Source organism: Rhinatrema bivittatum, chromosome 1 (assembly GCF_901001135.1).
Source record: "Rhinatrema bivittatum chromosome 1, aRhiBiv1.1, whole genome shotgun sequence".
In the NCBI taxonomy this organism is placed as follows: domain Eukaryota; kingdom Metazoa; phylum Chordata; class Amphibia; order Gymnophiona; family Rhinatrematidae; genus Rhinatrema; species Rhinatrema bivittatum.
Genome location: NC_042615.1, coordinates 127,550,543 through 127,576,948, shown reverse-complemented (window position 1 = coordinate 127,576,948; position 26,406 = coordinate 127,550,543). Strand labels below are relative to the sequence as shown.

General features: G+C 42.9%; 1 protein-coding gene across 4 annotated transcripts in view; it reads left to right on the top strand.

The window, feature by feature from the left end:
* Positions 1–26,406, top strand: part of VPS37A (VPS37A subunit of ESCRT-I) — a 109,343-nt gene that overhangs the window by 55,708 nt on the left and 27,229 nt on the right. For 2 of the 4 annotated variants that reach the window (XM_029587104.1, XM_029587123.1), the window contains exons 4-7: positions 4,288–4,388; positions 17,451–17,667; positions 17,764–17,834; positions 20,431–20,502. In XM_029587104.1, coding sequence (XP_029442964.1) covers positions 4,288–4,388; positions 17,451–17,667; positions 17,764–17,834; positions 20,431–20,502 — 461 coding nt within the window. The remainder of the gene's footprint in view (positions 1–4,287; positions 4,389–17,450; positions 17,668–17,763; positions 17,835–20,430; positions 20,503–26,406) is intronic. The other 2 variants (XM_029587117.1, XM_029587110.1) reach the window with 1 other exon arrangement.

Below are 26,406 nucleotides of genomic sequence, written 5' to 3'. Positions count from 1 at the left end.
TTAAAAAAAACCCAAACACCCCCCCCCCCCCCACACACACACACTTTTGGGGAAAATAAAGTGCGTCTTATGGAGCAAAAAATACAGTATGTAGTTCTTTTAAAGTATTCTTAGGCTTCACAGTGATCTTCCGCAGTAGTTTCCTTAATCCACAGCTACTGACTTTGGAGGGATAGCCTGATCAAGGCAGCATTGCGGTAGTACCAGTTCTCACTTTAGAGCGATGGACAATACCCCATAGGATATTCAAACACATTGAAATTTTCTTAGTCTTCCCCATTCTGTACCATTTAACATTATTTCAAAGTTCTTTTGGCAGCTCGTCGTTTGGCATATTTGGACCATTTCTTCAAATTCATGTTATACAAGATAAATAGTTTGATTCTTCTTCATCCAGAGTATTCAGATCAGCTCAACTACTGTGATTGGACATAGGTGTGCTTTATTTAACGTATTATGGGCCCTTTTAAGGAAAATGTTTTTAACGGGAGATAATTTGCTGTAACAAAGGATATGAAGAATTTTTTTTTAGTTTTATTTTTGTTAATTACTTTGGAATATTTCTTTAATTGTTCTGTCATGATGAAAGTGTAGACTTGTATAGATCAGTGAAACATGCATTTTGATATTTATTTATTTTTTTACAGCAGAATGTGAAAAATGACTAAGGGCCTGAAGAATTTTGAAAGGCACTATGTTGTAAAACGACTCCAATACCAGTGACTAGCACTAAAGCTGCAAGTGATCTTTCTAAGTCATCTTGTTACTGTGTAACACTGACAGTTTCTGCATGTTTTTCCATGGTCTCACTATACTTATTGTTAAGTCCCAGGCTGCTCTCTTCCACCTATGCAATTGTGATGCAGATGAAATACTAAATATTAATTGGCATGGTGTACACTCAAATGATCCTGGACCAAACATTTTCCTTCAAAATTCAAATAGATGACATGAGAAGTAAGGTCCATGTTAGAAACTACAACACCCATAAGCTTGCAAAGTCAGAATGATAAAAGAACCCAGATACATTTTTGAACCACTGTGTTTGCCTTATATTAAATCACTGCTCAATATACTTGGGCAGTATGGAAAGACTGTCTCCCTGTGATCAGAAATTGACCCAGTGCTGAATTACAGCTAACAAATTATCACAGGCTGCCGTAAACCAACTCATCTCAAAAGCTTAAGATAGTCTTACTGGTGTAATGCCACCAAAGACAAAATGGGGAAACAGAGAATACAAGATACTGGCTTTACAATCTACAGAAAAAATATGGCTTAAGTCACACAGGAACGTCTTCTCAACAACAGATGTTAATTACATCACATCTGCGAGTACCTGTGGGAAGACATAGCAGGCATGATTGAGATCTTATTGCTGGGATTACATGGGGAAAATGATTTGACCAGCTCCCTACCTGGGTAGAAGTGGAATGGACCATCTGGAGGACCCTAAATCACCTCTGCATTCTAGTTTAGAAGGTCGAGCCAATGTGGCAAAAGGGGTTACTCTAGCAATCCTGAGCCCTGCAGCTGTAGCAAGAAGCAAATTATGCAATGCCTTTTGGTCTGTCCATTGTTTTGAGTATGGTCCCTACACAATGCAGAAACTTGCTGAAGCCAGCTCACGAGCACTGAAATGTGCAAGTGTGTGGAAAGAAATGACTTTGGACATGAAGATGACAAACACACCTACATCAGATACCTAAGTATATGAGCCTCCTTTAGCAATATTTCACATAGGAGTTTGGTGGGATTTAAAATCCTCATAGTGAGAAGTAGAGAAGAGGCCAGAATTTGGAAGTAAGCAATGCAAATGTTCCGGCTACACTACGCCATTGGGCCTCTCACTTTGGCCCCTTTCCCTTCCTGCTCTGAATCCCACTCTCATCCAGCCCCTGGCAAAAAGAGCTTTAGCTGATTTGTTGTGGCAGCAGTATGCTGCTAGCTCAGTTCATTGAAGTCTGAAGTGCAAGTGGTAGCATGTTGAAGTGAATTGGGCAGGGCATGCTGGTGCAAGGCTGCCACTCCCTACATTTGTACATTGCGGAATTAGCGCATCTCATATGGGTGGAAGGCTACAGCACAGCCATGAGGAGAGGAGTTTTCTGCGTAGCTTGCTGGGCAGACTGGATGGGCCGTTTGGTCTTCTTCTGCCGTCATTTCTATGTTTCTATAGATATATATATATATTGTGGAGGATGAGGTAGGCCATGGGCAAGGAAGGCTCTGGTGATACTGAGCTGTGGATTATGTGGGGCTGCCAAGCAACTTCCAACAACAAACCATCTCTTTAGAACTGTGAAGGGACATGAATATCATCCTTCCCCCCCCCCCCCCCCCCCCAAAAAAGGATGCAGACTCTTGAAGCAAAGAATATAGAAATCCTCATTATTATGACCCATACACAAAGAACTAGGGTGTCTAAACAGGTTAGGATCTCCAGAGGGTGTGTGTACTCATTTCACAAACCTGGCATTTTGTAAGAGGAGAGAGAGGACAAGAAAAAAAGTGGTGGGCAAAGGAATGGCAAGAGAGAGCAAATGTACATGGGGCATGTAAGTTGAGATAAGAGTGCACCACATGCACAGCCACCCACCCTTCCTATTCCAGCCCCACTTTAAAGCTTAATCTGTGTAGGAATGGCCTGAATACAGTTCCACTTCTACCTCTTCTCTTCAGATTTAAGAAACAGAACAGCATTGGTGGTCTTCTCCAACTCCTCCTCCTCTCCAGGAAGTCTACAGGGAAGAAGAGGGGTGGGAGGGAGCCTAAGCACACACAACAGAGAACAGCTGCTCTGCTTCCAAATGTGTGTGTGTGTGTGAGAGGCACTGAAGTAGATACTGCAGAACAAAACAAAGACAAAAAAGGAGTTGAATGCTCACAGTTTTGGTACTTGTGAAAAGTAGTGCTAGTAATTAAGGCTTCATCCCTGGCCTTTATTTACACTACTGCTTGCAAGTTTTGAACATGTATTAATTCAACTCTTTTGCATGTTACCTGGGGCTTAATTTCTGGCAGCATGACAAAGAATGGGCTTTCTGCCACCTTTTTCTCCCAGAACCTGACGAAGCAGAACAGAATCAGTTGTGGCTGCCTCGCAGAAATGGAATTTGAAAAGTGTATTTGCATATGTGTGTTAAGGAAGAAAAAATGTTTACGCCCAGTCCTGGCCTGCCCCGCCCCCTTTCAGTTCACACCCTACCCTGGCCTCACACTTCTTCCTCCTCCTAGCCCCCCCTCTACAATTCCACTTCCTTTTTATCTACAAATTAAGCCCTGCCCCACTCTCTTGGGAGATGAGATATGGGGGAAGGGACGAGACAGAGGTCAAGGTTGTCAACTTTGGAGAAATCTAGAAATATTACTAATTCTGCCACAGTCCTGAGAACTCTGCCTCCCTCATTTTCTCAGCGTTTAAAATTACCAAAAGGGCTGGACATTGTCCCCTTCCCTTAAACCCTTCTCACCAAACAACTCTAATGGGTCTCCCCCCACCACTCTTGGTGATTTGAAATGTCTTGTATGTCACTTCTCTTGAAGTTTGAGGATAACTCGGGACCTTTGAAAGCAAAACAAAGTTGTGCACGATGAAGAGCAGGGGAAGGTGCTGCTCTGATCCTTAAGCCAGATGAGCTGTAAATAGAATAGCAGAAAGTGCAGCTGGTGACACGATGAGCTAAATTCATCTTCAGTTTGTGTGGTATATCCTCCCTGTAGTTGGATGTTGAAGTTTAGTTTCCAAAACAAACTGTTTTAAGTGTGCCCTGCAGTGTTTGAAGCAGTTTTTCACTGTTTAATAAAGTGGGTGTTGGAGCCCACAGACCTGAAAATTGGCCACGTTGGCATGTTGTACTGAGCAATGTTTCTTACTTGCCCCAAGAAGAGAACTGTGAGAGAACTTTATTTTTTTTCTGCACAAATTACTTTTGCAGTAGTTATTGAAATTGAAAGAACCACCTATATTTAAAGGGATAATCCACTACAACAGGCAAACTATGCATTGTACAAATTTGTTTACTGCAGTAGCAGGGACCCACCCAGCTAGTCTGAACAGGCTATTCAGAATGAATATGTATGAAATATATTTACATACACTTCAGGCCATGCATGTAAATATGCATGAAATATATTCTAGATATTTGGAAAAACAGGCTGGGTGGGTTGGTCTCAAGGACCAGGTTGAGAATCACTGGCTGATAGTATTGTTTTCTCTTGCTATGAATTATGGTTTGAACTTAAGACACGCACGATTATCTGACTTTGAGTTCTGTTTTCTTCCAGTTTACAATGCACTCCGACCTTGGAAAAATAATTCAGTATGTCTTGGATGAATTCTGGAAGAATCCTCCAGTGCTGGTTCCTGGTTCTGCTTCATTTCCCTAGTAAGTGTACTTAAAAATGACCAAGGCCAAATAATGAAGAGAACCAAAAATGTGTTTAAGCCTACAGATGATATTCCCAAAGACTGTTTTTGGGGTTTGTTTTTTTAATTAGTTACCTTCCTCAGGCAAAAAGGTCAGGTAGAAATTATACCTATCTTGTTGGTTTTCTTTTAAACTGGTTTTATTTTTGCAGACTTAATTCTGCTTAGAGAGGATTGTTGCTGTTATGTTCTATGAGGGGTTTTCACACATCTTTTTCTAGGAAAAATAAGAACATAGAAATCTGATTTCTGGATAAAACTGTTATGTGGTTTATGGTAAAGGGAGAAATCCTAAGTTTTTCTATCTGAAATCAAATAGCAAAAAAAATTGGAAAATATATATCCTTCTTTTTTTCTCTTTGCTACACCAGTGCAGAATGATTGGGTTTATTCCCTCATCCAGCTGATGGAGACAGAACATTCAGTTTTTGTTTTTTGATCTGTGATATCACTACTACATCCATTGAGTGTGGACCGGTTTGAGCCTGTACTCGCTGCCTCCAGCTAATGAAAGAACTACTGATGGAGCAATAGTGTTTTATCTTGCTGGTCTGGCGCATGATTCAAATTAAAGAAAAAAAGAAATGTTTGGACCATGCACCTGTATTCTTTACAGAATAGCGAGCCAACATTTTGTTATGCTCCCATTCCCATTAGATGGTTCTTGGTTGAACCAATTTAGAGCATATATACATACATATATTAAGGACATAAAAGCTCCTCTAAGAAACTTTTAAATCTTCACTAATTTTCTTGTTGGTTTAAAAAAATAAATAAAAGGAACGAGGTCCCTTAAACATTGAAAGGGAAGACTTAAGGGCATTCAAGCAGCAAGTTTTTAATCATTTAACTAATATTTTAGCTTTCACCTCTGAGATTGATAAGGCCATTTTAAGCCCTATTTATGTCAGAACATTTTTGCTGTTGTGCTCCCTATGGCAGACAACACACCTGCTCTACATGAAATCATGGTGAATGAAACAGAGGGTATATTAACAAGAGAATCTATGGTCTTGAACAAACTCTAAAGTTAAAATTATTATTTATTGAATTTAATATACCACCTCTAAAGCAGTTTATCCAAGCAATTTACAATAAAAAACATACATAAAATCCAATCAACAGTATGTCCAGTCAGAAAACAAAATATTGTTATACAACAATAAAACTGTCACAAGATTAAAAAATATTGACAAATTCTGCAAGAAATGTTGTCAGAGGCCGGACTGTTTTTTACCCTGAACTTTTTGAATCAAAAATTTCATCCATTGATTTGAACAGTGGCCATTATGTATATGGCTCGAGCAAAGCACTGCACAGCCAAAGGTAAACAAAAATCACGATGTGCCATTTTTGAATCCTGGATGTTGTCAAAATGGGATCAGTCATTTCAGACACACATGTTTAGTTAAGTCTTTTTCATATTTCTTAATTAGTATGCTGTGCAGTACAGATTTTCAGGACCATTCAGCATTGTATTTATGAAAACCTCTGAGTTTAAAAAAAAAAATTTCTCTCCAGCAATACTTAAATTCTCCCAGAACAAGCAGGATGGTAGCCTTCACATATGGGTGACATCGGGATGGAGCCCTATCACGGAACACTTTTGTCAAAGTTTCTAGGACTTTGACTGGCTCACTGAGCATGCCCAGTATGCCATTAAACCTGCATTCAGCAGGGGTTCCCCTTCAGTCTTTTTTTTTTTTTTCCACGCAGCAGTTGCCTTGCGGTTTCAGGAGCTCTGTGAGAATTTCTCACAACTTTTTTCCTCACGGAACTTTTTTTTTCCCAGTCCCAGGGTCCCCCATCGACCGCTGACACCGGTAAGTTTTTTTTTACCTCGTTCTTTGCAGTCTGTTCCCAGCGATGCTTCAATCAGTGCCAGACGACTGCACGCAGCCCTTATTTTTTCGAAAAATGGCGACCAGTTTTCGGAAGTACCCAGAGGGTCAAGGTCTATGTCCATTATGGACCCTCATGACGTCTGTGTGTTATGCTTGGGGCCTTCCCACTACGTCCAATGGTGCACTAGCTGTGCCCAATGACCCCTAAAGGCCACTGGGCCAGTCTAGAGAAAATGGAGCACCTGTTCGCCTCTAAGCTCTCCTCTCCATCAGTTCTGGCCAAGAGCGCACTGAGCCAGAAGCCTTCTACGTCATCAACATCGGGACTCCGGGGAACGGCTGTCACCGGCATCGTCATGCCCAAAAGCCTCCTCGTCCTCGGCGCTGGAGAAGGACCAGGCTGAGCACAGAGAAGAGCACAGTCATCTGCACCAATGAGAAACTTACTCCGGTGCGGGCACCGACAAGCCATAGACATCGCTGGAACCACCGTTCAAGAAGTCCCGGGAAGAGGAGCCCCCATCCTTCTCTGGACCCGGGACACCAAGGCGTTCCCCCACCTGCAATGGTGCCGGGAGACTAGACTTCACAAATTCCTGTGGATCCTCTGGCAACGCCTATCAAGCCTCCAACCCCAGCATCTGTGTTACCAACCCCAGCCTTCCGGGAGGAATTGGACTGGATGGTCCAAGAGGTAGTCCTACGTGTGCTTTGAGGTTTTAAATTGCCACCGGCACAGACACCCCCCCCCCCCCCCCATATGCCGTGGCCTGACCTGGTGCCTATGATGTTGGCTCCACTCAAAAGGCTAAACAACCTTATCAGCGCACTTCCATTGGTGCCCGCTCCTTCCAAACAGACTATGCCTCAGAGACCAGCGATTCCTCCACCGGCATCGACTCCGACTCCTTTTGTCATAGGACGATGAAGAGCGTAATCCACCAATGCCGGACCCGATTCAGAGTTAATAAACATGTAGATTCTTTATTTCTGGGCCTCCCTCTCTCTACTATCAAACCCCTCCAATTATTACAGAATGCCATGGCCAGAATTCTCACAAACACACGTAAATCTGATCACATTACCCCTATCCTAAAAGACCTCCACTGGTTACCTATAGCCTCCTGCATAAAATACAAAACACTCACCATTCTCCACAATCTGTTGTACAATCAAAATCACACTTGGCACCACTTTTCCGATCATCAACCCGCCCCTCCAGATCCAACCTTGCTGGAACTCTATACACCCCCTCCCTAAAAACTGCTCACCACACCTCAACCAGAGAGAAGGTTTTCTCCATTGCCAGCCCTTCCCTATGGAACACCCTGCCCACGGCCCTCCGCCTAGAACCTAACCTTTCTAAATTTAAAAAAGGGCTCAAAACCTGGCTTTTCACACTAGTGTATCCAGATGTTGACCAAACCTAGCTTGCTCTCTAACCCCTCAGCCCTCTCACCATCCCCTCCTCCTATCTGCCTCTCCTTTCTCTCCCCTTCTCTTCCCCCCCAAGCAAAGTCTCCAAAATACAGTGTTTCTTCTCCCTAGCAAAGACTCCTAAATACAGTGTTATTAGCTCCTCTCCTCCACCCTTAGCTCATCCTTCCCCCCCCACCCCCCCGCCTTCTATCCCTTTCACTGACATCAATGGTCTGGTACCCACCAAGCCCACCTGTACATATATTGTCTATTGTTAATTTATATTTCAAATGTTCCTATAAAATCTCTCCTTCTCTATCCTTCCTACTGCTGTCCTCTCTCCTCCTTCATTGCTGCTCCCCCTTCCCCTTCCCTGTTCATTATATTTCACTCTCTTGTTAATTTGTTACAATGTAAACCGGCATGATGTTCCGACAAATGTCGGTATATAAAAATCATCAAATAAATAAATAGATAAAGGTGAACTGGTAGATGTAGTAGTATATTTGGATTTTCAGAAGGCGTTTGACAAAGTCCCTCATGAGAGGCTTCTAGGAAAAGTAAAAAGTCATGGGATAGATGGCTATGTCCTTTCGTGGATTACAAACTGGCTAAAAGACAGGAAACAGAGAGTAGGATTAAATGAACAATTTTCTTAGTGAAAGGGAGTGGGCAGTGGAGTGTCTCAGGGATCTGTATTGGGACCTGTACTTTTCAATATATTTATAAATGATCTAGAAAGAAATACAGCAAGTGAGGTAATCAAATTTGCAGATGATACAAAATTGTTCAGAGTAGTTAAATCACAAGCAGATTGTGATAAATTGCAGGAAGACCTTGTGAGACTGGAAAATTGGGCATCGAAATGGCAGTTGAAATTTAATGTGGATAAGTGCACGGTGATGCATATAGGAAAAAATAACCCATGCTATAGTTACACAATGTTAGGTTCCATATTATGTGCTACAACCCAAGAAAGAGATCTAGGCGTCATAGTGGATAACACATTGAAACCATCGGTTCAGTGTGCTGCGGCAGTCAAAAAAGCAAACAGAATATTGGTAATTATTAGAAAGGGAATGGTGAATAAAATGGATAATGTCATAATGCCTCTGTATCGCTCCATGGTGAGACTGCACCTTGAATACTGTGTACAGTTCTGGTCGCCACATCTCAAAAAAGATGTAGTTGCGATGGAGAAGGTACAGCGAAGGGTGACCAAAATAAGGGGAATGGAACAGCTCCCCTATAAGGAAAGACTAATGAGGTTAGGACTTTTCAGCTTGGAGAAGAGACTGCTGAGGGGGGGATATGATAGAGGTGTTTAAAATCGAGAGGTCTAGAACGGGTAGATGTGAATCAGTTATTTACTCTTTCGGATAATAGAAAGACTAGGGGGCACTCCATGAAGTTAGCATGGGGCACATTTAAAACTAATCGGAGAAAGTTCTTTTTCACTCAACGCACAATTAAACTCTGGAATTTGTTGCCAGAGGATGTGGTTAGTGCAGTTAGTGTAGCTGTGTTTAAAAAAAGGATTCGATAAGTTCTTGGAGGAGAAGTCCATTACCTACTATTAATTAAGTTGACTTAGGAAATAGCAACTGCTATTACTAGCAACAGCAGCATGGAATAGACTTAGTTTTTGGGTACTTGCCAGGTTCTTGTGGTCTGGATTGGCCACTGTTGGAAACAGGATGCTGGGCTTGATGGACCCTTGGTCTGACCCAGTATGGCATGTTCTTATCTTATCAGAAGGGTATGCTGGTCACCCTCCTGGTGCTGCCATCTTTCCCTCGAGACCTTATTAAGTCTTGGTACATGATTTCCACCTAGGAGATCAACTAACCCCACAGGAGACTACCGAGAAGAGCCCCTCTTCTACAACCCTGTTCTGTGTGTGGAGATGTTGGAGTCCCCCGCAGTATGCAGTTGATTTTGCTTCAGCCAGAATCACCAAGGTTGGCCACCTTATAAAAATAGACTGCACTTCATGGGTGCAGCCCGCTGAACTGGTACTACAAACTAGGCTGTTTGTGCAATTGCCAACTGTGCACCCATGATACTGTCTAACGTATTGGGAGGGGCTTCTCAGGCTGGAGGTCCCTGTCCACCTTCCATCCCCCATCCTCAGAGCCCCCCCCCCCCCCTTTGCTGTCTACACCCCTCATCAGAAGCCTATGCACTAATGCAGGAATGGCCAACTCTGGTCTTTGAGAGCTACAATCTGGCCCTGTTTTCAGGATATCCACAATGAATATGCATATGAGAGATTTGCATGCACTGGCTCCAGTGTGTGTGTGTGTCAGTGTATGCCAGTAGAGAGGCTGGATCAGTCTGAGCTGAAAGCACAGTTGGGCCATAAAAAAAAAGCATCATGTCAACTTGAAATATTTACCCAAGTTCAGTAAAATAAAACACAATTATATATATATAATACAGCAATGACAACAGGAAAGGGGACTTGGAGGGAGATTCTCCGTTTCCTGTTGTCATTGTTGTATTATATATATATATATTTTTGTTTTATTTTAGTGAACTTGGGGAAATATTTCAAGTTGACATGATGCTTTTTTTATGGCCCAACTGTGTCCTATTGTTCATCTGGCCTTTCAGCTCAAACTGATCCAGCCTCTCTGGAAACCGAAGTGGTATGCACTAGTGCATGAACTCCGGTATATAAAAGCCTTTAAATAAATAAATAAATACTGGCATACAGCACCATGAGCTTTTCATTGGCCATTGCAGTGACAATCATTGATTAGGGGATACTGACCACAGCTTCCTCCAGAACTCGACACATGTGCATTTTTATCCCAGGACAAGCAGGATGCTAGTCCTCACATATGGGTGACATCACTGACGGAGCCCTATTGCGGGAAAACTTCTGTCAAAGTTTCTAGAAACTTTTGACTAGCACTGTGAGGCCACTGAGCATGCCATGATATTCTCTGCCACAGGGGTCTCACTCTAGTCTTCGTTTTTCCACGCTGCTGTAGGCATTGCAGGCATAGGAGCTCTCTGAGTTTTATACTCAATTCTGACTGAAAAGTCATCTCTTAAAGATTTCTCTCCCTTAAGGGATCTCACTCTCATATATCCCACCGGACGGTGCGATATTCATAGCGTTTTTAGTTCAAAAATGCTAATTTTTTTTTCTCACAATTTCGTTTTCATCGGCTGTCGACAATACCATGGCTTTGGGTTTTAAAAAATGCCCGATCTGCCATCGGACCATGTCAGTCACAGACCCGCACCTCGAATGCATCGTCTGTTTGGGCGAAAAACATGATATTTCGTCCTGTCAGCAATGTCAGGAAATGACATTGAATGGAAGAAAAACTCCGGCAGGAAAAAATTGAACAACTTTTTCACCTGCAACTAATTCCTTCACCTTCGACTTGAACTAAATCTTCCCCAGCAAGAATTACAAAGAAAATCCTGCTGAAAAAACGTCGACTGGACGGTTCCGGGGATAAAGCATCGCCAACACCGTCGACGTCATTGATCAGATCGGAGACAGAGGTAAGGCCTAAACACAAACAGACATCGGCATACCTCCGCGTCTCCGTCAGTTCCCTCCCCAGAGGAACCGAGCGGGAAATGGCCAAAACATAAGAATACATTGCCGTCTCCTAGGCCTCCCTGGGTACCACCTACACAGCCGTTGCAGAAGATGTTATCTCCTTTTCCATCGGCGCCAAGTGTTCCACCAGTACCACAGGACTTGACTACATTGATTAAAGAAGCGGTAAGACAAGCCCTAAAAGACCAGCTACCGGCGACATCACCGATGCCAGAATCACTCCCGATGCCGGGGACAACCCCGATGCCAGTGACTTCAATGCCACTGATGACCGCGCCGACGATACCAATATCGATGCCTCCTCTTTTTTCAGAGTCTGTCTCGATGCCGACCACTTCATCGGTTCTGATGCCCATGGTCCCCCTGGCACCAACACAAAGGAAAAATGGAACAACATTGACAACCACTAAACAATCATCGAAGAGACCGATATCCTCGATGCCAAAGTCTTCTTCAACGGTGCCACTTCCTCTTGAGGCTTCAAAATCCACAGAGGCAGCACTGTATAATATCTTACAAAGAAGATACCAGAATTTATTGGATTCTTTGCCATCCAACCCAAGGGAAGAAGATTCTTCTTCTGAAGACTCTTTGCCAGGACCTTCAGGCCTTCTTCCTCCACCTAAACCATCAGTACCACAACAAGAAACTCCAGAATATGATAATGGAGTGATACTGCTTTAGACACTTCATCAGAAGACTTTGTCTGACCCATCACCACCACATCCCAAAAAACAATCTCCTCCAGAAGATCTCACCTTCACCACATTTGTGCAGGAGATGGCGGACTCCATCCCCTTTAAATTGGAATCAGAGCAGGACACTAGACAACAGACCTTGGAGGTACTCCAATTCATTGACCCTCCAAAACAGGTTGTGGCAATTCCAATCCATGATGTTTTATTACAGCTACAACATCGTCTTTGGGAACACCCCTGCTCTGTTCCTGCAGTAAATAAGAGTGGATAGTATCTACCTAGTGCAATCCACTCCAAGATACCAAAAGTCATAACTTCCCCACCACTCAGTGGTCGTGGAATCGGCGCAGAAAAGGTCTAAAAGAACAAGGGTTCACTCATCAAATCCCCCAGGTAAAGACCATAGGTTTCTGGATTCCTTGGGTCGTAAGGTGTTTCAAGGTACAATGTTGAATTCCAGGATCTCATCCTATCACCTCTATATGACCCAGTACCAGAGAAATCTGTGGAAACAAATTGAGGAGTTTGTTCCATCTCTCTCCACACAATACCAGGAGGCTGCACAGGCCATCATAAACAAAGGTTTAGAAGCCGGAAAACATGAAGTCCGAGCTGCCTACGACTGCTTTGAGACGGCTTCAAGAGTGGCTGCGTCAGGCATCAGTGCCAGGAGGTGGGCTTGGCTCAAGGCCTCAGACCTTGGGCCAGAGGTCCAGGATAAGTTAGTGGATCTCCCCTGACTAGGAGACAACTTATTCGGATCCAAGGTACAGGATGCTGTGTCTCAATTAAAAGAGCACACAGAAACATTGAGACAGCTATCTTCCCTCCCACAGGATCCCTCCATACATACTAGCCGTAGACCTCCAAGGAAAGACACCAGACGGCCTTTCTACAGACAACGAAGATATTTCCCTCCTGCATTTAGACCCAGGCCCTCCAGAACCCAGCAAAAACCGCAACCACGGCAACAGAGAGCAGCTAGGCCCCAACCTGCTCCACAAACAGGACCTGCTGCTGGTTTTTGAAATTTCATCCAGAGAACTGAGCCTTTACTCAAATCTTCAGCCAGGACTACCAGTGGGAGGCCGGATATCCAAAGTTAATCTCATCTCAGCGAATTTCATATGCTTCAATTACAAATAGAATTCTCCACCCTTCTGAAAACCAGGGCAGTAGAGCCGGTACCCTGGTCTCAGAAGGGAAGAGGATTCTATTCCCATTATTTCCTCATTCCAAAGAAAACCGGAGGCCTTCGTCTCATCCTAGACCTCAGAAATCTTAACAAATTTCTGAAGAAAGAAAAGTTCAGGATGGTTTCTCTAGCCACCATGCTTCCACTTCTTCAAACAGGAGACTGGCTTTGTTCTCTGGATCTACAAGACGCTTACGCTCACATTCCAATATTCCCTCCTCATCGCAAGTACCTGCACTTCATGGTGGATCATCAACATTTCCAGTACAGAGTACTGCCATTCGGCCTTGCCTCTGCTCCCAGAGTATTCACCAAATGTCTGGCAGTAATAGCAGCACACTTGCACAAGCAAAGTGTCCATGTCTTTCCATATCTAGACGACTGGCTCATCAGAAGTCACTCTCAAGAGGGAGCTCTCACCTCTCTGTCGAACGATTTCCCTGCTTCACTCCATGGGTTTTCTCATCAATTATCAAAAATCCCACCTTACTCCATCTCACCTACTTCAATTCAATTCATAGGTGCAAACTTGGACACTATCCTATCAAGAGCCTTTCTACCCGAGGATTGAGCAGAAACATTATCCCTGTTGGCAAACTCGATTCACTCAAAGAAACAGGCAACAGCCCATCAGTTTCTCACCTTACTAAGTCACATGGCCTCCACAGTTCATGTCACTCCTATGGCAAGACTAGCCATGCAGGTAACTCAATGGACTTTAAGATCTCAATGGATCCAAGCCATTCAACCACTGCATTCTCCAATTCAAATAACCCACCAGCTACGTTCTTATCTACTTTTGGTGGGTGAACAAGGACAATTTGCGCAAGGGCCTACCCTTCCAACAACCAGTCCCACAGATAACGTTAACTACAGATGCATCCACCTTGGGTTGGGGAGTGCACATAGACACTCTCCAAACTCAAGGAACTTGGACAAGACTTGAAGCAACATTTCAAATCAATTTCCTGGAACTTCGAGCTATACGTTATGCACTGCATGCGTTCAAGGACTGCCTTTCACACAAGACTGTTCTAATCCAAACGGACAACACAGTAGCCATGTGGTACATCAACAAACAAGGAGGTACGGGTTCGTATCTCCTTTGTCAAGAAGCTGCACAGATTTGGGGCTGGGCCCTGAAACACTCAATGTTCCTCCGGGCCACTTATCTGGCAGGCATTCACAATGTAGTGGCGGATCGACTCAGTCGTCAGTTCCAACCACACGAATGGTCCCTGGATCCCTCAGTAGCGACCAGGATATTTCAATGTTGGGTTCAACCAACAATAGACCTCTTTGCGTCACATCTGAATCACAAAGTGGACAAATTCTGTTCTCTTCACAAACAGAAAAACCAGCCAGCCAAGGACGTCTTTGCTCGCCCTTGGATCTCAGGCCTTCTATACGCGTATCCTCCAATACTGCTCATAACCAAAACTCTAGTGAAGCTGCAACAGGACAAGGGGTCCATGATACTCATAGCCCTGTATTGGCCTCGACAAGTATGGTTTCCCACACTTTTAGACCTCTCAGTCAGGGATCCAATTCGTCTGGGAATAGCTCCCACTCTCATAACTCAGGATCAGGGTTGGTTGCGCCATCCCAACCTTCAATCCCTATTCCTGACAGCAAGGATGTTGAAAGCTTGATTTTACAACCACTCAATATTTCAACCAATGTATCTCAAGTGCTTATAGCTTCATGTAAACCTTCAACACGAAAGAATTACTCTTCCAAATGGAAGAGATTCACTTTGTGGTGCATACAAAAGAATATTGATCCTTTCACTTGCCCCACTACTTCTCTACTAGACTACTTATACCATCTTTCAGAATCTGGTCTCCAGACTTCATCGGTAAGAGTACATTTAAGTGCAATCTCAGCTTACCATAACATGATGGGAGATGCACCTATATCCTCACAACCTCTTATCAGTAGGTTTATGAGAGGTTTAACTCAACTTAAACCACCAATTCGGCCGCCTGTCACAAAATGGGACCTGAATTTGGTTTTAACAAGACTCATACGTTCTCCTTTCGAACCCATAGATTCCTGTGATCTTAAATTTCTCACATGGAAGACTATCTTCCTTATAGCCATTACATCAGCTAGAAGGGTTAGTGAGTTACAAGCACTTGTCACGTACTCACCCTATACAAAGTTCCTACATGACAGAGTGGTTCTCCGTACACATCCAAATTTCCTTCCCAAGGTAGTTACGGAATTCCACTTGAACCAATCCATAGTTCTACCCACATTCTTTCCAAGGCCTCATTCTCACCAAGGAGAATGGGCCTTACATACTTTGGATTGTAAACGTGCACTATCTTTCTACTTAAACTGCACTGCAGTCCACAGGAAATCCAATCAGCTCTTTGTTTCCTATGATCCAAACAAACCGGGTAAAGCAGTGGGTAAACATACTCTATCCAATTGGCTAGCAGATTGCATACAGTTTTGCTATGAAAAAGCAGGCCTTCCTCTCCAAGGGCGAGTAAAAGCACATTCAGTAAGAGCAATGTCAACCTCAGTAGCACACTATCGTTCGGTGCCAATCCTTGACATATGTAAAGCAGCAACATGGAGTTCTCTTCATACCTTTGCAGCTCATTACTGTTTGGACAAAGAAGGACGACAAGATTCAGCCTATGGACAATCTGTCTTAAAGAACTTGTTTCCAGTTTAATCCCAACTCCTTCTACACCCAACCTGCTGTAATCTTCAGCTGATTCATTTTCAACAACAATACATCACTGTTGATTCACAACAAAATGACTCGGCCTCTAGCTTGCTAATCACCCATATGTGAGGACTAGCATCCTGCTTATCCAGGGATAAAGCAAAATTGCTTACCTTGTAATAGGTGTTCTCAGGACAGCAGGATGTAGTCCTCGCACAACCCACCCGCCACCCCACGGAGTTGGGTCTCATACCTTTTATTATTTTTTGCTAAAACGTATTGCTACAGTACGAGACTAGAGTGAGACCCCTGTGGCAGAGAATATCATGGCATGCTGGGCATGCTCAGTGGCCTCACAGTGCCAGTCAAAAGTTTCTAGAAATTTTGACAAGTTTTCCCGCAATAGAGCTCCGTCAGTGACGTCACCCATATGTGAGGACTACGTCCTGCTGTCCTGGGATAAAGCAAAATTGCTTACCTTGTAATAGGTGTTATCCCAGGACAGCAGGATGTAGTCCTCACAGAATCCACCCGCCACCCCGCGGAGTTGGGCTTCAGACTTTTATTATTTTAATTTTGCTAACGCTTATTGCTACATACCAGACTGAAGTGAGACCCCTGTGGCAGGGAATATCATGGCATGCCGGGCATGCTCAGTAGCCCCAGGCTGCCAGTTAAAAGCTTCTAGAAACTTTGCCAGAAGTTTTCCCGCATTAGGGCTCCGTGAGTGACGTCACCCATATGTGAGGACTACATCTGCTGTCCTGGGATAACACCTATTACAAGGTAAGGAATTTTGCTTTATTAATATTCCAATTTTCAACACTTCAAAGCAGTTTATATTCAGATACTGTTGGTATTTCCCTATTCCCAGAGGACTTGCAATCTAAGTACCTGATTCACTAAAAGTTTTTCCTATAGACACAAAATGGGAGAAAAACCTTAATGAATCTGGTCCTAAGTTTGTACCTGAGGCGATGGAGGGTAAAGTGACTTAGCCCAAAATATAAGGAGCAGTGGGATTCGAACCCTAGTTTCCATACTCTAACTACTAGGCTACTTCTCCACCCCACTCTTAAGTCTAGTCCCAGTTTTGTAGTGCAGTGCTTGTCGACCTAGTCCTCTGGGCACACCTAGCCAGTCAGGATATCCACAATGAATATGCATGAGGGAGTTTCACATGCACTGTTTTCATTGTATTCAAATCTATCTCCTGCATCTACATTTAAAAAATGTCTATCCCTCTCATATCAACATCCATTGCCCTGGGCAGCATTCATTGTGGATATCCTAAAAAACTAACTGGCTAGGTGTACCACAAGGACTGAGTTGAGAAACACTGTTGTAGTGTTCGGGACTTCCTTCCCAGGGGCTGTAAATGCTTCTTCAGTACTGTCTATGACAGAGTTTGACAGATCTTATGCTGATGATCCAGAATATAATACCTGGCCAGTTGCATTCCTTTCTCTTCTAGCCATCTGCATGTAGCCCTTTTAGAAATTTTGCTTTACTCTTAGGAATGGCTGTCTCTTGAAATCAAGGCAAATCTGTACTTAGAATCCTTGTGCAGTGCCGTTTTTTTACTTTTCTTTCCAGCCTTTACAGTAACCCAAGTGGAAGACCACCTTATGTTTCTCAGGGGTTTCCATTTCTTCCTTCCTACCCACCACAAGAAACAAACAGGTCTGTGTCAGTGGCTGAAACAGTTCCTCCTTCAACTCCGAACTTCACAACTGCCAAACCTGCTGCTCCTTCTTATGGGCTCATCACAGACCTGCCATTACCTGTCCCAGTGACTGAAGCACATTCCCAGGTCAGTGCATACGTACATTAAGTTTCAGGCTTGTATTTCCTGTCCAGAATGTCTGTGCTATTACTATAATTGTGTGTGTGTTTAATTTCTCTTTAGTTGAGCCTAAATGGGTTTAATTACAAGATGCCAGATGTCCCAGAAGTTTTTCCAGAGCTTTCAGAATTCAGGTAGTATTCTTATGGTTTATTACTGTTTTGAAATTATATTGTATTTGTCTATGAATGTATTGTATTTTGTGTATTATCTTGTAACTTGTTACAGGCTGCTTTGAGCATTCTTTGGGATTGTAAGTCAGGGAGATACAATTTCATAGCACAGTTCTTAGCAACCCTTCTTTATATGGCATCCTTTTAAAAGAATCACAGTGCAAGAGTAGTACAGTAAATCAATCCTGTAATCATTTACCAAAGGAGGCTGGGAGTCTGCCATAAGGTTTAAAACTATCCTTCCTTACTATATTTTTTAGCATGGTATTTGGTAGCTGTTTCCAATAGAACTGCAATGATGAGAAACTAGGCTTGTGATGTCACTGCAATATTATTAAATCCTGATTCCAACTACCACAGTAGTACATTTAAAAAGTATAGCCCACCCCTACTTCACTATCTTTAATATGAAGGGGTGTTGGAAGGTTCTGTGTTGAAAAGCAAGGCTGACTTATCCATGACCCAAGGGTGTCGACATTCGTCAACACTGAATGCACCCATCTCTATAACTCAGTAAAGCTTTCCTGAGCACATGCAGGAGTTCCCACGAGTATGCACTACACCCCCCCCCCCCCCCCCAGTTTGTCCAAACTACTGCACGGATGTTTAGCTATTTTGTCTCAAAAAGTTTCTTTTTATATTTTGAGGCCTAGTGCCTCCCCCTTTGTTCTGCCTCGTCGCACTTTATTTTCCTGCTGCTTCAGCAGCCCCTCAATAGAACGTTAAAGTTTTACAAGAACAAAAGAAATCAGAAAAGCCTAAGACCAAGAAGCCCATGGTATAAGGCCTGTGTCCGTGAGCACTGGATGTCAATCATGGTTAATCACGCCATTTGTTGATTTGGGGTTTTTTGTTTTTTTTAACACCAGATCACAATTTTTCAAATTGTTTAGCCTTGGTTGTATGTCCTTAAGGTGCTAAAAAAACAGCAAGGAAGTTTGCTTAATAAAGCCGTGAGAGCAACAGTACACAATAAGCAACCAAATGCCCGATTTTGTAGAGGTTTACTGTGTGCAAATATACGCAATAGAGCGTATATTTGCACACAGTATTGCGTATATTTGCGTATATTTGCACACAATAAACCTCTACAAGATCGGACATTTGGTTGCTTATTGTGTACTGTTGCTCTCATGTCCTTAAGGTGCAGCAGCAAATACCATGCCTGAAGATGGAGGCCTCAAAAAACACAAGTAGCTGAGCCCAAACCTCAGCGCGAGGCCAAGCATTGGAGCAGATTTTCTTGAAGTGAGGTATCTTTACATTCATAGTACTTAATCAAGGCAGAATGTTTCTCACTCTTATTCCCATAAGCTCAAGAATGCTTCACCCCTGCACCCACCCACCTCTATTTATTTATTTATTTATTTATTTATTTATTTATTTGTCGTCTTTTTTTTTTTTTTTATGCCGATATTAGTAGCGACATCATATCTGTTTACATCAGAACTACAGATTGGAAATTACAATAAACAGGTATCAGGGAAGGGATTACATAGGAATAGAGATACAGCAAGGAGTTGGAGATACAAGCGCAACAGGCTGGTTGCAGGAATACGCAAAACCAGAAAACAGTGAAACAATGTAACATAACTATATACATGGGTTCAGGTTACATGCTGGCGCCGCAAAGGAGTGTGGCAGTGTGGAGGAGCTATGGAGGGTATGCTTGTTTGAAGAGCCAGGTCTTTAGGTTAGTTCTGAATTTAATAGCGCACAGCTCGAGCTGGAGATTCAAAGGTAGTGAATTCCAGTGTGTAGGCCCAGCAATGGAAAGGGCTCGGTCCCTCGTGGATGCAAGGTGTGCCTTCTTTAGGGAAGGCACGTGGAGGGTCCCTTTATTAGAAGCTCTGGAGGGGCAGTTAGAGCGTGTGTGATGGAGTGGCTCATCAAGCCAGTTCGAATTGTGAGTGTAAATGGCTTTGTGGATCGTAGTGAGAGTTTTATAGAGGATATGAGAGGGGATCCGGGAGCCAGTGAAGGTCTTTAAGGAGGGAGTGATATGGTCATATTTACGGGCATTGGAAATGGTCCTAGCTACTGCATTCTGCAGCATTTGAAGTGGTTTTATAGTGGAGTGGGGGAGGCCTAGGAAGAGGGAGTTACAATAGTCCATTTTAGATGAGAGGGTGGCCTGGATGACTGTGCGGAAATCACTGACATGGAGTAATGGTTTTAATTTTTTCATCACATTAAGCTTATAGAAACCTTCCTTGAGGATTGTGTTGATGTGTTTTTTTTAGGTTCAATTGCTGGTCAATCTGAACTCCAAGGTTTCGAACATAGTGTTGTGCGGGAAAGGCGCTATATGCCGGGTCGTTTGCAAGGATGGGTTTGGGGAGTAGGTGTTGAGAAATGAGGAGCAGCTAGGCTCCAGATCATGGCACCAGAAGAGGCATAGAAACAGGGATCTAAATGGGGACCCCTCTCAATTGGCACCAACGGCACAGAGCTCCATGAATGCAGGCCCCTCTTTGACACTGAGAAGAGATGGTTCATTGTCTGCATAGCATGGCATGGAAGATCCTCATAGTGCCAACTCAACTTTTCTACCCAGATTCCAGTTTGACCAGGGAGCCATCTGTTTTGTTGACGAAGAGTATGATCTCCAAGGCACTATCAGCACTTGGTAAGTCTGTGGCTCTCTGCGGCACTTGATCAGTATGTTTTGGCACTTAACTCTCAAAAGTCCCACAGAAATATCAGGTGTGGAAGAAATTTCCGTGACCATTAGGAGAACGTACCAAGCTGTGTGCGCCTGATGTGGATGTTTTGAGTGAAAGGCATCAGCCTATAACTCCACAGCAGATGCAGTCTAAACCAGGCACCAGTTTCTGATGGATCTGAAGCCTGCCTCTTGACCTCTGCCAATAGAAGGAAGGGTCTAGTCCTTCCTGCAGAGCGATAATAGATCATCAAGGACTGATGTCCTTAAAATTGTGGCACATGGATAACATTGAACATAAGTTGCTATACTGGGACAAAGCAAAGGTCCATCAAGCCCAGCATCCTGTGTCCAATCCAGGATACAAGTACCTAGGAAATACCCAAACAGTAAATAAATTCCATGCTACCAGTTTTTTATTTTATTTGTGTACCATCAGTTCACAGCAAAGTTTACTCCTGGGGGAATTCTGCGCAAAAAATTTAAAATTCTGCGCACAAAAACTGAAAATTCTGCAAACTTTATATTGGTCAAAGTAACACAATTTACAAGACAATCTTTAATTACATTTTTAAATTATTACAGAAACAGTTATTACTTAACGTTGCAGAATTTCCCTAGAAATTCACTGTAAGAGTGTCCTTTCCACATACACACACCCTCATACAGGCTCCCTCACTCTCTCGCACACACATCCCCACATACAGGGCCCTCTCTCTTGCATACACACCCACACAAGCTCCCTTTCTCTCTCACACAAACATCCTCATACAGGCTACCTATGTCTCTTTCTCACGCAGCCCTTCACACAGGCTCTGGCTCACACATACACAAGCTAGCACCCTCACATACACACGACCCCTTTTTCATAAACACGACCCCTTTTTCATACACATAAGCTCCCAATCTCTCACACACACACACACACTCCTTCACAATCTCCTCATATAGGCTCCCTGTCTTTAAAACCCACCCTCTCTTACCTCCCATGCTCTCTCTCATACCCTCCTGTTCTCTCTCACCCCCCTCTTACCAACCATGCTCTGTCACCCTCCCCTCTCTCACACACACATTCTCTCACACCCTTCCCTCCTCAACATACATTCTCTGTCACCGGCATGCCGCGGGACGCGCTCCGTTCGCGGCGAAGACGAAGGCCCGGCGCACCGTTCTTGGCGAAAAGGGAAGGCCCCCGTGCACCGCGAACGGCGCACCGGGCCTTCATCTTCACCGCGAACAGAGCGTGTGCCGTGGGACTTGCTCCGCGACATGCCAGGGTCTCCTCTGCTATTTTCTGCGCAGATGGGGAATTCTGTGCAAATTCCGCAGTAGCGCAGAATTCCCCCAGGAGTAAAAGTTAAAACATAAGTATATTACACAACAAATACTTACTATGAAATATAATCACCTATGAAATATTGTTGGCAGTGCCTCTGTTTCACAGCTTCTTGCCAATTTCATTCTTAATATAGGACTACTCTCATTCAGTTTTTTAGCCTTCATTGCTGCTATTGAAGGCTAGTTTAAAAAACCACATCTTAAGATCTTCTTTTTTTTTAAACAGTTTCATATTTTTAGTTTAATCTTAATTCAGATGGTATAGAGTTCCGCAGTTTCGGCCCTGCAATGAAGATAGATCTCTCGCATACCTCGCTCAAATGAGCAGAGCGAATTGATGCAGTGGTCAAAAGACCTTTTGAGCACAGAACTCTTTTGCGGGATATACAGGTGTAAAAATGCACCTAGCCAATCTGAAATATTTTAATTAATGATTTTGTATGTTATACATACTTTGTATTGTATTCTGAATTTAATTGGCACCCAATGTAAGGAAATCAATATTGGAGTGATGTGATCATATTTTTTGTTACCTGTTAAAACTTGAGCGGTGGTATTTTGTAATAGCTGTAGTGGTCTAATTGTGTTAGTCGGTAATTCTAATAACAAAGCATTTTAGTTAATTTATTTAAAAATACTTAACATAAGAAATTGCCATGCTGGATTAGACCAAGGGTCCATCAAGCCCAACATCCTGTTTCCAACAGTGGCCAAACCAGGCCACAAGAACCTGGCAATTACCCAAACACTAAGAAGATCCCATGCTACTGATGCCAGTAATATCAATGGCCATTCCCTAAGTCAACTTGATTAATAGCATTTAATGGACTTCTCCTCCAAGAACTTATCCAAACCTTTTTTAAACCCAGCTACACTAAACTGCACTAACTTATTCCGCAACTTACAAATCTAAACTTTGTCCAGGGCGGATGAATAAGTACATAGAAAATATATAAGTATCTACAAATATATATAACAACACCCATATATTATTCAGGGTGGCCCATGGAAAAGTAGCCTGCCACCAATGCACTGATATTGGATGCAGGCTACTTTTCCATGGGCCACCCTGTATAAACTTTACATAAAATTAACATATCTCACTAATACCATATGCTGCTTGAAAAAGATGTTTTTACCCCCTTCCTGAAGTCTTCCACATCTTGCATTCCTCTCACTTCAACTGGCAATTTATTCCACTGTGCTGGAGGGACAAAAAGAAAAAGCTCTGGATAAAGTTTGAGATAACCTACTCTTTCATTGATGGCACATTCAATAAACCCATGGATTGTGAATGCAAAGTTCTACCTGGGGTATAATATTACAGCATTTCTTCAAGTTACAGTCAACCCTCGTATACAGCAACTTATGTACCATAACCATCAGATGAAACTTTGCCCAATCTTTTTTACTAGTAAGCAGTATAATGCCAGTAATAAGCAGTGGCTATTCCCTAAGTCAATTTGATAGCTTATGGATTTCTTCTCCAGAAACTTGTCCAAACCTTTTTATAAACCCAGCTATGCTAACTGCCTTAACATCCTCAGGCAATGAATTCAAGAGCTTAATTTGCGCTGAGTGAAAGAATTTTCTCCGATTAGTTTTAAATGCGCTACTTGCTAACTTCATGGAGTGCCCCGAGTTCTTCTAATATTATCTGAAAGAGTAAATAACCAATTCACATTTACCCGTTCTAGTCCTCTCATGACTTTATAAACATCTATCATATCCCCCTCAGCTGTCTTTTTTTTTTTTTTTTTTCTCTTTAGCCTTTCCTTATAGGGGAATTATTCCATCCTCTCTCTCATTTGGGTTTTCTTTCTCTGAACCTTTTCCAGTGCAACTACTTATTTATTTTTGAGATGCACTGACCAGTATTGCACACAGTAGTCAAGGTGCAGTCTCCTCATGGAGTGATACAGAGGTACTATTACATACTCCATTTTATTCACTGTTCATTTTCTAATAATTCCTAACATTTTTTGCTTTTTTGACTGCTGGAGCAGACTGAGCTGATGATTTCAATGTATTGTTCACTATGACGTTCAGATCCTTCCTCAGTGGTAACCACCTACTTTTTTTTTTTCTCGGCCTTCAAATCAGACTCATTTCAATCTTCCTATCTTCAATTAGAAGTGGAGTTATTCTTTCTACAGAAGGCTATCAAACCTGAACTATTCCAGGAACATGTTTAGGGGTTTTTACTGTCTGTATTCTCTCATATTCAAGAAAACAGGATAATTGAAACCTATTCTGGATTTACAAAAACTGAACAAATTCCAGAGAAATTCAAGATGAATGCTTGCTTTCATTCAGCTGAGGGAGTGGATGTGCATTCTGGATCTTCAGTATGCATATGCGCACATCATATTCTCCACACTCATACGAAGTTCATCAGGTTTGTGGTGAAGGATGTGTTTCCCTTTACTCTCTCTGCAGCCCTGAGTATGTTCATGAGGTGCTTGGTGGTGGTAGCAGCATAGCTTTGGCAGTGGGGTGTCTGCGTGTTCCCATGCTTAGAAGATTGGCTAACAAGTCTATCCTTGTATGATCCATTCGACTGCACCAGTCTCTGATATTCCTAGTCAACTTTACCAAGTTAAACCTGGTTCCAGTGCAGGGAATTCAGTGTATAGAGGCCTGGATAGACACTCTTCAGGAGACAGCATTGCACTTGGTTGAAAGGGCCATACTTCTGACGGGTCTTGTGAAATCCCTCCTTCAGGAGGACCAGGCATCAGCAAGGTTGGTCTTGGTTTCATTAGGACATATGCCAGTGATGATGCATGTTACACATGCAGTGTCTTCATTGGGGCCTTCGAAGCCAGCGGGATCAATTTTTTGTCAACCTTGTATCCATCAAATTTTGGCTACCCTGGAATGAAAGCATCCCTTTTGGTGGTTTTGAAACTAACAGTTCCAAGTGTGGGTCTCCCACTATGGGCCTCAATTTATCAAGTGATTTTTATCTGAAAATCTCAACCCATGGGTTGTTAGTTCTCACAGGAACTATGTAGAAACAAGGAGTGTGGTCCTTGGAGAGTCCTCTACATATAAACCTACTGATAATCCATTAGTTATGCTTTGAGTGCTTTCTCTGATCTCCTATTGGGAAAGAGAATCTTGATCCAGATGGACAATCAGGTATCCATGTTTTACATAAGGAAGGGGGCACGGGTTTCTACAACCCTCTGCCACAAGATGATCCAGATTTGGTTATGGACAGTTCAGCACCTTAGTGGACTGCCTCAGAGTGCTGTAGTCACACAAGTGGTGGACAAACTATTCAGTAACTGGGGAGACCTCAGAAGAAAATAGGTCAAACATGGCTACTCCATGCATCTGATCGTGTACAGATTAGTCGCTGAAGCTTTTCTCCTTAATTGGAACATACCAAATGCAATCCAAAAATGTTTATAAAAACAAGTAATGTGGGACTTATGATTATATAATATGGGGGCACAGCAACAAAACTGTTGCTACATGAGAATTGCAATGGTTTGGCCCTGGATATAAAGGTCCTTAAAATATAAATAGTGCATTCTGAGAAGTTATGTAGTATTGATATTAGATTGAAAAAACAAAGTGGAATTGTAATAGTGATTCAGGGCATCTCTCTACTTGACATGTACCTTCTGATTGCTCTAATTGCAAGGATGATTCAGAAGGTCCTTCGAGATAAGGCAAAGATGATCCTCATTGCTTCAGCCTGGCCATGGCAAGTGTGGTTTCCATATCTCATCACACAGGAGAATGGCAGGTTTGCATGGCAGAGCCTGACATCTTTAGCCCTCATATCATGGATATTGAATGCACAGTAGTTTCTTCTTCTTCTAAAGAAAATGGAGGATATACTGATTTTGGCTAGGAAGCCTTCTACTAGGAGGTCCTATAATCTTAAGTAGAAGAGGTTTATTGGCTTGGTGTGAGAACAGCTAATCTGGTTCCTTTCTCATGTAGCCTGAGGGATGTACTTCAGTTTCTTTTCATCCTTTCTTCCAGTCAAGATTCATCTCAGCGCTATTGTAGCGTATTACCAGCAGATGTTTGGTTTCCAAATTCATGAAAGATTTGTGGTGGTCCAAGCCTCTGGTCTGTAAACTTCCACTGCTTTGGAAACTCAAAGTAGTCCTAGCTCAGCTGTTTCTGCTTGAAGAGTGAGTGAATTGCAATTTTGGTCTCCTATTCACCATACCTACAATTCTTTCACAATTAGTCGTTTTGTGTACTTTCCCTAAGTTCCTCGCACATTTCCTAGCGAGTAGCAGATGGAATCAGGACCAATGGGTATAGTGTACTCCTGATAGCAGTTGGAGACGGATCAGATTTCAGTCTGATGTTAGCCCTAGTACATATACCCCTGCAGGAAGTGCAGCTCTTCAGTATTTTCCGTCTCCATAGCAGTTAGGGACTACCTGCACGCTTTCACAGCATTAGAGCAAAATGTAATGGAGAAAACCCAAAATAAGAAGAAAACCTACCTCAACAGCAAGCCCCGCTCTCCTGCGGTGACACCCTCTGGTCCCTCCC